The sequence below is a fragment of the Prunus persica genome, chromosome G1 (assembly GCF_000346465.2).
Source record: "Prunus persica cultivar Lovell chromosome G1, Prunus_persica_NCBIv2, whole genome shotgun sequence".
Classification (NCBI taxonomy): Eukaryota; Viridiplantae; Streptophyta; class Magnoliopsida; order Rosales; family Rosaceae; genus Prunus; species Prunus persica.
In genome coordinates this window covers 11,677,787-11,689,310 of record NC_034009.1, presented here as the reverse complement: position 1 = coordinate 11,689,310, position 11,524 = coordinate 11,677,787, and the positions used below count along the sequence as shown (strand labels likewise).

At 36.9% G+C, this 11,524-nt stretch overlaps 2 protein-coding genes across 3 annotated transcripts; one reads left to right on the top strand and one right to left on the bottom strand.

The window, feature by feature from the left end:
• On the bottom strand, positions 2,155 to 5,656 carry LOC18790985 (BTB/POZ and MATH domain-containing protein 2). The gene is made up of 4 exons (XM_007222685.2): positions 4,838 to 5,656; positions 3,825 to 4,173; positions 3,255 to 3,534; positions 2,155 to 2,625 (listed from the first exon to the last, which is right to left on the bottom strand). The coding sequence occupies exons 1-4, from the start codon at positions 5,254 to 5,256 to the stop codon at positions 2,444 to 2,446; spliced, it is 1,230 nt and encodes a 409-aa protein (XP_007222747.1). The 5' UTR covers positions 5,257 to 5,656; the 3' UTR covers positions 2,155 to 2,443.
• LOC18793690 (guanylate kinase 2, chloroplastic/mitochondrial) lies at positions 8,007 to 11,147 on the top strand. 2 transcript variants are annotated; one of them, XM_020554967.1, is made up of 2 exons: positions 8,007 to 9,228; positions 10,873 to 11,085. In XM_020554967.1, exon 1 carries the CDS (start codon positions 8,159 to 8,161, stop codon positions 9,209 to 9,211), a length of 1,053 nt encoding a protein of 350 aa, XP_020410556.1. In that variant the 5' UTR covers positions 8,007 to 8,158; the 3' UTR covers positions 9,212 to 9,228; positions 10,873 to 11,085. The 2 variants fall into 2 exon arrangements, with proteins under 2 accessions (XP_020410556.1, XP_007224577.2); XM_007224515.2 differs by having other exon boundaries at positions 8,008 to 9,228; positions 10,861 to 11,147.

The following is an 11,524-nucleotide window of genomic DNA, read 5'->3' as shown; positions in this document are numbered from 1 at the left end:
TAAAAATTATTTTAATCATAAAATAAATAAAGTATTACGTTAAAATTGTTAAATCATTGCAATATTTCGGTGCTATCAATAATAAATAGTACATAAAAATATAACCATGAACGAAATGAGATTTCAAGCTAAAAGAGAAGACAATGAAATGCTCAACTTCCATCTAATAGTGAAAGTCACATTCTCTTATTGCCTTCAATACTTATTTTTTTTTCTACTTGCTAATGAGTCATGAATTTTTTTCTACTTGAAACGTGATCAGGAGGCACAAGCTTCCCCTTCATAGCAATGTGAAAGTCTCAATGCATTAAAAGACTGAACTCATTGTCATCGGTCACCACTACATAGTCATATCCAAGAGAACTCCCACAAGCTTGAAACTCATCAATCTCGCCCCGGGCAACTTGGATTCCAACCAACACATTTGCCCCAGTTTCACCCTATTGCAAGTGATCTTTAACTAAGTCACTTTTTGTGAGACTGCAAGTCTTGCATTTCTTTAAGTTCAGAAGCTGTGTGCATACCAACACTGCACATGATATAAAAGGATAAAGAAATATCTTAAGAAAGTTCTATGCATTCCTAATTCCAAGTAAAAAGCTTTTGTTAATGGGAAACAAAACAGCCATAAGTAAACCCATCTTAACCACAGAAAAGAAATTGGCAGCAAATTTGGGAAAAATAATGTTAGTAAAACCTAAAAGATGACTAGTGCTTTACCTGTATACAATACTACAACCTGTATACAATACTACAACCTGTTTATCTAAATTATATCTGTATTTAAATTCACTGATATTCATTGGGCCCACCTGTCAACCAAAGTGATTCAGTTCACACCATGAAGAACACTTCAGTTGGAAAGCGAAAAAGAAAAAAACAGTTGACCAAGGCACCATTAGAATACCAGTTCACAATAATGTTTAAAGCTCCCAGGCTTCTCTGGCATAATAGTTGCGAGTACAGCCACTTCAATTGATCCAACAAGAAAAAAAAGGGAGGAAGAATGGAAGAGAAGGAGAAGAGTGTTCTATGGTGTGGAAAGGAGAAGACGCTTGAAGAGGAGAACCTGAAATCATATTGGGGTATTTTCAGAATTTTGTAATTTTCATTAAACCTAGCGCCTTCTCAAATCTGATTACCGTATAATCAGAAATTGAAAGCAGCCCATTATCAGTTTTCCTTTATTGCTTTCTCCTACAGCAATTTTTAATAATAAGTGATTTTTTTATAGGTTACCAAACGGGCTGGGCTTCCCAAATTTTTTTTAAAATCACTTATCATCCCAAATAAGCAATGTCAAACGGGTACTAAACAAATGGCCCAACGCAGAAATTCATATGCCCTATTTCTTTGTTGAATATCCCAGCCGTCGATCCTTAAATCCATTGGGATGTTTAGTTTCAATTTGGTCCTGCTTTAATGATATGCTTTTTATGGAGTAAGAGTTTCGCTTGTTGCAACTCTAGTGGAATAAAAAACTTGGCATGCCTGAGACAATTTTCAGACAAAAAAGATCATAGAGTTCTTAGTTTATTTATTTATTTATTTTTGTGGACAAGGGTCTAAACTACTCTAATCTACTGAGAGAGGGATTGAACTCGAGTGCAAAAGGCAGACACATTCCTTTTGCCTAACCCACATTTCCATCATAGAGTTCTTGGTTGACGAATAATAAGAACATTCATTAATCAGCCCATTCATAGAGTTCCTTATAATAAGAGCATTCATTAATGAGGGTTACAGAAAGGAATGACGAAGACCTCCAAGCTCCAACTTTATTGGCAAATAGATTCATCTTCTATCAACATATATCGATAAACTCTTACAGTTAACTTTAATAACTATCTGAACCCCTTTGATTAGGAAAAAGAAAAACTCAATCCTGTATAACCTCAACTTGGCAATGTTTTTTTAACCCTTTTGGAACGATAAAATTTCCTTTTCTAAGTCCTCATTGTCACCTTATTCAGAACTTCAGCAGCATACTTCGCCACTCCAATCATCTCAGTAGGTGTGATGATCAACAAAAAGAAAAGACAAACTCTGGGGGATTGACAGACTAGTATATTTGACCCGATTGCATCCCATAAAACCATAAGACAAGATATTCAAGATTAGGTGATGATATATTCAGCAGCTGTGACCCAAAAATAGGTACAGATAAGAAAACGTGCTGCTCTTATTAACACCATAAGATGATTACCCAGTCTAGACCAAGCAAAACTGCACACAAAAATAATATAGCCGGCAGAGACCAGAGGTTTACAAAATGTATAACAAATCCTTTATAACACAAAGATATTACAAAGAAAAACCAAATGAACCACTACAATTCTTTTTTTCTTTTTCTTCATATGGATTAGTCGTGTGTTAGCACAATTCAAGAATGTACCCTAGCAAGCTCTCCGTGTTTGTTTATTCTTGCAGCTTATTTTCCAAATCAATACAACCTTGGCTTAACCCGCCTTCCATTCGTATCGCTGCCATCAAATAATGTCCCTTTTCCATATCCACAAGCAACAAAAGAATGCTCACCAATACTTGCAACACAGTGCAGTAGCTCAGTGATGACAGAAGGGCAGCTTTCCCTCAAGTACTTATATCCATCAGTTTCAATCACAGCTGAAAAGAATTTACCAGCTTTTTGTCAATATACAGTAAATAAAAGGTCAGCAACAGAGACATTCAATCTGCATTGAACCTCTGAGAAAATTACTACCATGACTTATTTGAATATATTGAATGAATGAGTAGAGAAAATATATGCACAACAGGTTCCCATCAAGTCAACAAAGGAATTTTCCTTAATTCAAACCCTCCTTAAACACCATAGAAGTTTCCTTCAAATCTCTCCAATAACTGATTATGAATTAAAAAGTAATGAACCCAGATTATATATATATATTTTTTTTTTTGAAAAGCACAAGATATTCCCAACTGACAAAGAAACAATGCATATCTTTTTAATCAGTAAACATACTTTATTAAAGAAAAAAAAAAGGAAAAAAAAGGAAAGGAAGTCTATCAAAACAAGGTATACCCTCACCCTCAAAGCAAAACATGAAAGTCAAAACTCCCTCCCCCCATGGATTTAAATCTTTTCTGAACTGAAATACAATTGCCCAACATCCTATCTCCGATACTAACATCTGTTCTCCATGAGGGAAACACGGATATTGCAGATATAACCAAAGGAACAGTGAGGACCAAGCGACATGTATTTTTCTCAACTTTCAAAAATAGCTCTCTACCTCTTAAATTTTCAGGCACTGCAATAAATTTGAGGCATACAGCTTTAAGCTGGAAACAGTGGTGCTGCTCTGCCAAGGCTAATGTTGTTGCAACATTGTTTATGGCAACATTCTCGCAAAGTTTAGCCTCACAAAGCAATCTGAGCCTCTCAAGGCCATAACGATCTGCTGCTGCCAACAGATGTTGTGCCATCATTGTAGAAGCCCAATTTGAATTTAGGCTCCCAACAAGCTCTTGCATGTCTGGTAGAGCATCCCAGTAGATGAAGTGAAGCAACGCCTGCAAACATCCAAAGCAAGGAGGAGGAATTATTATCATGTAAGCTCATTTATTCCCATTTACTTCAATAACAGAAATCAACCAACCTGTTTACATTATTCCCATTTCTTCAGCCATATGTGTAAAAATGCAAATCAGCAGATATTAGGCATCTCATTGATGTTTACATCTTCTAATGCTTTTGTTTTGTGTGCACGTGTGTGTGTGTATGTGTGTATGTTGGGGCAGAGGGATGGAGAGGGACATATACAAAGAGGGGCGAGAGAGAGAGAGAGAGAGAGAGAGAGAACCTTGAAAACAGGAACCTCAATGTCTTCAACTTTTATGCAATGAGTGCTTTTATCTTTCAGCGGACCAAAGAGTTGTGCCCTGAACACAGGCGATCGTGCTGCAAGCACCACCTTGTGGGCAGAAAATACTTCCCGATCAACTTCAAAACTTACATCAGTCAACTTTCCACTTTCTAAAAGCTTACCGAAATGCTGACTGATATTGGAAGGTGGCACTGCTATAGAGTAGATTTTAGGTCCCTCAGTATTTGTCTTAACAACACCAACACGACATTTAATTATAAGGCAATCATCTTTAAGAAAGTCTGATGTCTCTAATTGAGTTCTCTTGAAAAAACGTTTATAACCCCTGCAACATCCAAAAGTTGAACCTATTCAGTTAGGTTTTCAATCCACAAAATGATAGGCAATAAGTGAGTCTCGTATAGACCATAATGACAAGGTAAATACAATATATTTGCTCCAAGAAAGCCAGGCCCCCAAGTCCCAACAAGAATTTTTTGCATTGATCTCACTTAGAAATGCTACTGAAGGCTTTGCCAAGACACAAGAATATTGTGCTAGCATCTACTTCACGTGAGAGTAGATTTTACGCTGTGTAAACAGTGTCCTGGCCATGAAGCAGTTATCAATTTGCCAGGCATAATTTGGGAGAAAATATCCATTTTGGAAATCAAGAATGTTACAGACCACACTATACAAAGAAGATTTATAATCTGATTACTAGCTTTACATTTAAACAAATTTTATGGTGCTTTAAGATTGTGGCACGCAAAACTTAGAATGGTTAAACAGATAAAAAGCCTTTAAATCCTGTAAGCATACTTAATTAACTCAACAAACCTACAACATTGCATATCAAAGACAGACCATATTATATTCACTAACCAATCCAACACTAATTTCCTCAATTTCAAACACAATATTTGCAACCAGAATCCAATACATACACACACATATATACATATATATTATACAAAGCATGCATTCAAATAAAAAATTTCAGTGCATACCACATGCTTCCGCGGTACTTAAGTGTATAGGGACCACTATCGAGCCTCCTCAGAAAATGGCTATGCACTTTGTGTCGTTGTTTCTCGCTCTGATCCAAAAGCGTCAATTCGAACAAAGCCCTGACGTCCGTACCCTCGCTCGCCAGAGCTATGAAAAGAGACACGAACGCAGCGTTGTCCTCAACGCTCTTGCCATCTGGGTAGAAATATATTGCCCATGTATAGCCACCGACAACAAAGGAATCGGACGCGACGAACTTGCCGATTCCCATGCCCTTGGCGAGCGAATACCCACTGATCTTAAACTCGTGGCAGCCATCAACGGTCTCTGTGCACGAGGTAGAGCACGTGACCGGTGGAGGCAGCGGCGGGGACGAGCTGGGTTTCAATGTTCCATTGAAAACCTTGATTGTGCCCATCAACAATTAATGGCCGACGGCACGAAAAGGATCGATTTTGATGTACTGGATGGGGAATTGTGAAGTGGGTTTGATTGAATTGGTGGGTTAGGTTGGGTTTTGGTTTGGATTCAGAATTAGGGTTTTAATTGAAGGGGGTGAATTGGGAATTGGGGGTTTTCGGATGAATTTGGCGGGGCAATATTTGCGCTGTGGGGGAAGAGTTTGAGAATTTGAAGGTTTGGAGGGAGAGAATTGAATTGGTTTTTGGGTGATGGTGGTGGTGGTGGTGATTTGGGTTCGTGGTCTACTGACGGTGGGTGGTGTGTGTAGGACGGCGGTGATTTTAATGTTATTCTGAATATTGCGTGGTGTACTGGTATTCATAACTTATAGGTTCAAGTGAGGTACGGCTTAGGAATTTATAACAAAGACCACAACTTACCCAATAGTGAAGAGGAATGATGTGAAAATAAAGGTCAGGATAGTTTTGTTGCTACAAATATTTTTTCTCACTGCCCTTAATTAATTACTATTAGATTAATTTAATTTTCTTCTAAACAAATAGATTAATGTATAATGATCACCATAAATTGAGGATGGTGAGTAAAAATGTTCTCTTAACTACTTCTTAAATAAAGAGTATTGTGTGTGTCAACACAATTAATTTACATGTCAAATATTACCGTTGCATACTCACTTTACACTTTTTGGATGTGATAATTTGATTCTTCGTCGCTGTCGCTGTAGTAAATAGACGAAAATAGAATTTGATTATATTTACATATTAACTATGTTTAATATAGTCCCCTAGATTAAGAGCGGAGTAACACTTTGACTTGAAGTGGATGTTGCCCTCCAAATTAGGGATGTCAACGGGCTAGTTCGAGCCCAGATATGGCAATGCAATCCTCATCTCCACTCCCTATCCCTCCTACCTCATCCCCAACCCTATCCTCGTAGGGGGGCTTTCTCCCAAACCCACCCCAAATCTCTGATTATTATTTTCTTAATAAAAATACTTATCCTACATTATAACACTAATTTCACCTTAAACCATCAATCACATTTAATTGACTTATAAAATTCAACCCAATTATTCACAATCATCTCAATTCAATTTGACAAAATTAAATAAATATTAAATAATATATTTATTGATTATATTATGTAACAACCATACATACTTATATAATATGTATATTTTACTTAATAATAAATATATTACTTACTGGGATGACTTTGGAGATAGGAATAAAAATACTATTCCCATTCCGTACTCGACTGAGAATTTTTAAATTCGGAGATCCCAGTACCCGCCTTTGGTTTTTTCTCGAAATCTTTCCTCGTTAGGGCCAGGGACTCAACAATTCATATATAAAATTAAAATATTAAACTTTTAAAATTATTAAGAAAATATTGAGAAGTCTATATTGTTAGTTTCCAAATAATAAAAAATAATTGAAAAATCAAAATTAGGATTAGGGATTGAAATTTTCTCCACGGTTTAGGGTATTCCCGGGGCTTCGACCCTAATAAGCTGGGCATAAAGGATATAAATCGAGTACGAGGACGTGTTTGGGGGAATTTTTGAGTATAGTGTTCGGGGCAGAGCATGGATGATATTATAATTCCCAACTTTTTTTGGGTCTAAATTCTAATTCACAACTTGAGTCCCATTTAGAATATATATGTCTTTTCCTGCACTCATCTTATCCTCTCCTTCATCTTTCCTTCTCTTCTCACAATTTTATATGTTTTTTTAACGAGATCTCGCCAAAGACTAACAATTTTTTTTTTTTTTCTGGTTTCTGAGATCTATTTTCTCTCCAAAGGTAATTCTCCCATTTAGTCACCTCTTCCTTTTTGAAGAACCTTAATTAATTTCAATTTTCAAAAGATTTGCCCCAAATTTGTAGAAATAGAATGAGTAAAGCTCTAAGAAAAACACAAAACACGACGTTGAAAGAAGGGTCCCTAAGAGGAGGACAAGTCTTGAGCTCTCCAACAAAGTTTTATTCGAAAGGCAAATATAATTTGTAGAGCGAAAAGAATTTTATTATAAAAAGTGGATCATGGAATTACATGGGTCTAAGTTGGGTATTTTAAGGTTTGAAAGGTTTTAATGCATTGGATCTAACTTAACTTAATTTTCTGTTTGAAATTAATTTGGTCCTCACAAGATTTCATTTTTAAGTCTTTAAATGAGCGGGACTCTATATATATTATTTATTTTTCATATCAATATATTCTTGAAACTATTCGTTCTAGATTCAAAAATGAAATGACCCCTCCCTCTAAATACCTTTAGGTTGTGAGACATATTAAAAATCAAAGCTTTTTACTTGTAATATACATAAAAATAGTCGGCCAAGGTTAAGTGGCTTCTAGGTGTATCTCACAACTCCCACCAAAATATATATTCATATATTATATATTGAATTTAATAATACATGTTTTTGTAATGGGGGATGGGGAATCCCCAATTTTGAACATTAGGAGTATGAAGGTGAGATGGGAAAAAAAAAACAGGGATGAAGATGAGAATGGCATATCCATCCACAATTTGCTTTTTCAAATTCATCACCGATTCGTCCCATTGTCATTCCTAGTTAGGTAATTAGCTTGTGTGAAACGAAAAGAGATTTGTTTTGCTATTCCCGGCTAACCAGGATATGCCAAATTGAAAAATTATCATGCATAACATACCTTGATTGACAAATAATAGCAAAAGAGTGCTATCCTCCTCTTTCACACAAGTGTTTCTTGATCTACCATTCGCCCCAATCACCTAAGTCTTAATAATACCGACAGTTAAGATTCTTGGGCTTTATATCAGTGTTTGAAATTGAATCCGAATTTCAGCGAGTTCACCAAAAAACACTTGCGACCGAAAAAACAAAAACTCCATCATCATGGAAGAATGCAAACCCTGTCACATACTGTTAGGCTCTATCCAAGAAAGGAGAAAACATTAGCGAAAACCCACACCCCATCTATAACCACAGAGCTGAGATTCCATGTCCTGCTTCCCCAACCTCATATAGTGCACCCTCCCCTTTCTCATTCTCTCTACCTCTCAATGTTTCGTAGATTCCTCACCACCTCTCTCTCTCGCACCAATCCTCCTCTCCTCCTCAACCCAAAACCACTCAACCCTAAAATCTTCACAACCCCCAATTCCCTCATCCAAACACGCCCCAACCCGAAACTCATTCTCCAATTTTCTTCAAACCCACGATTCTTCTCCCAAATGAGCGATGCTCGACGACCCGGTTCGGTTCCCATACCCAACATCGAAAAAGCCGACCGCTCCGAGATTCTTCGTGCTCTTGAGGCCTCTCTTGGCTCAGCTTTCAGCCCTGAGCCACTCTGGCCCAATCCCAGTCCTCTGGTTATTGTCATAAGCGGTCCAAGCGGTGTGGGCAAGGACGCTGTGATAAGAAAGCTCAAGGATTTGAACGAAAACTTGCATTTTGTGGTCACGGCGACGAGCCGGGAAATACGGCCCGGTGAAGTTCATGGTAAAGATTATTACTTTGTGAGCAAAGAGGAGTTTCTTACAATGGTTGAGAGAAATGAGCTTTTGGAATATGCATTGGTGTATGGAGACTATAAGGGTATACCAAAACAGCAGATAAGGGATTATATGGGAAAAGGGTATGACATAGTTTTGAGAGTTGACATTCAGGGTGCTCAAACTTTGAGGAGGATTCTTGGGAATTCGGCTGTTTTTATCTTTTTGATGGCAGAGAGTGAAGCCAAGCTTGTGGAGAGGTTGATTGATAGGAAAACTGAGACTAAGGAGTCTCTTCTTGTTAGAATTGCCACTGCCAGGGAGGAGGTGAAGCATGTTAACAATTTTGACTATGTTGTGGTCAATGCAGAGGGGAGGTTAGACAATGCTGTTAAGTTGGTCGAGTCCATTATCGACGCAGAGAAAGCTAAGGTCCGGCAGAGGCATTCTGTGATATAGCTTTGGCGGTAATTGAGGTATTGGGTTGAATTTTTTTTATTTTTTTGGGAATTGTACTTGCAATTGTTACAATTTTGACTGAATTAGTCTTGTTCAACAATTTCAGTTCTGTTGGTTGTAGGATGTTGTTTTCTTGTAACAATTTGAATATGAAGTTTATGACCTAGGAGAATCAACTTCTTTAAGAAGTTGCAGTTCACAATGTGTTACATCTCGTTTTGGAGTGAGCAAGATAAATAATATTTTCTTCATCGAGTCCTTTTGAACACCACATGTTAAAAAGATTTTTTTTTCTAGAAATTGGTAACGCATTATTAACTTTATTGAAGTTACATCCTTATTGCTTTATTGTAAAGAAGAGGACTATTCACTATAGTTCATGGGTACAGCGGTAGATATGGTTAAACTTGATGCATTAATTAATGGAAAGTATGTCAAGTACGAGAAAATTAGGTTTATTGGAGTTGCTTATGGGATGAACTTTTAGTAAGCTGAGTTTGTAATACGATAAGCATAAAAAAAGTGATTGTCTAGATAAAGTTAGACTTGGGCTACGAAATTTTTTTTTTATGCTATACGACTCTCTAATAACCAATGTGTTCATTTCTTAGCAAAAATGTTTCACTGCCTGCTGCCTCTGCTGGCTCAAATTACATTTGCAACAGTTGACTTGTCTCTTAGCCAATCTTTACAGAAATCATGTCCTTGTTTATTAGCTGAAAATTTATACAGGTGAATACTAGAGAAGGCAATTTATGTTAGCTTCGCTTATGCCCTAAATGAAATCTGGTTTTGATCTCCTTGCAATCAGGTATCACATATGTAATAAAAGCAAACCACATCCGATCAACCTACCTATGCCCCATCTTTTGCTTAATTGGTTCTCTAGCTAAGGGGCTATTTGGTTTGTTTGTCATTTGGAGGATGCAAAAAGTTACTGCACGATTTTGTGAAGTCTGGATCTTGTGTGTTGTAGTCAGGTTTGTTAATGGCTATGGTTCGAGACTGTCACTGCCTGACCACAAACATCAAACTGATGAGCAGTTGATTTTCCTAGGAATTAGATCATGCATCATACATTACATTTATGTTTTGCAATGTGTAAATGGTTATGGTTCATGATGATGTTTTAAGTGGTTAAGTTCATCATTCAATCCTACCCCTTTGTCATCTTTTTGTTTGTCTTAAATGTTTATTGATCGAGAGCTGACATGTGCTGAATCGCTGGCATTGACTTCCACTTCCTCTAATATTTCTTTATGCTTATCAGTCCAACTGTTATCTTAACTCTACCATTCCAAGACACCTTCAATCAAAAACTCTTGAATAGAAATACTCTGACAATACAAAAGCCATTCTATAGCTTAATAATCTTCCATGCTCAATTGAGTTGTTTTTACTCTGAGCAGGAATTTCGCTAAGAGAGGGACCTGAAAATCCTAGTAATCATAGCATGTAATAAGAGATTCTAGGAATTTGGCAATTTGCTCTATCGTACTTGTTTGGAAAATGCTGGGGAATGTTGTCAAATCAATTGATACATTAAATGGTATATATGCTGCTATTTGTTTGCTTATTTGTGTTGACAACTATTGCTACTATTATATCTCTTCTGGATGATAACGATTGACATGGAAATGGTAATCCAGTTGCTTTTGTAGCTCGTCTCTTGTCTGAATTTTCTGGTGGAGGGCATGGAAGCATAATCAAGTGTTGCCCTGCTTCAAAATTTTCTGCAAGTCCTACAGTCAAGAGATTTAGTGGAACTCGAAGGACGAATTTTTCTTGGTGTATTCTGAATTTATGCTACAAAAGCTTTGAGATGAAATTCTTTATTTTTTAATGACAGATATTAATTGAATTATATGTTAATACATTGGTAGTCGGTATGAATGGAAGATTCATTTTGTGGGTTTAGTTGAGTAGAATTTGAAAAGAGAGATTTGTTTCTATGAAATTGGAAATGCGCGAATTGGATTGGTAGTTCTTTAGACAGTTGCTATATCCTTGGTGCTACTATTAGGAGGTTTGTACGCAAACTGTTGTCCAGTATATACAGGAACACCATTGCCATTGCTAAGCTGTGGAATTTGATCAGGTCGTGATCTTGCTTAGGAGGCATTTGATCAACTTGTCTAAAATATGTTCTTCTCCGAGTGCAAAGCCAAATTATCTTACTCTACCCACCTGCCTTCCTGCACCTACTACCATCGTTAAACCCACCTAAAACAATGGACTCATTCAACATCCAAAAGCATATTAAACCCACCTAAAATACTAGGCTCCTTCAATGCCCAACTTTAAAATGTTGCT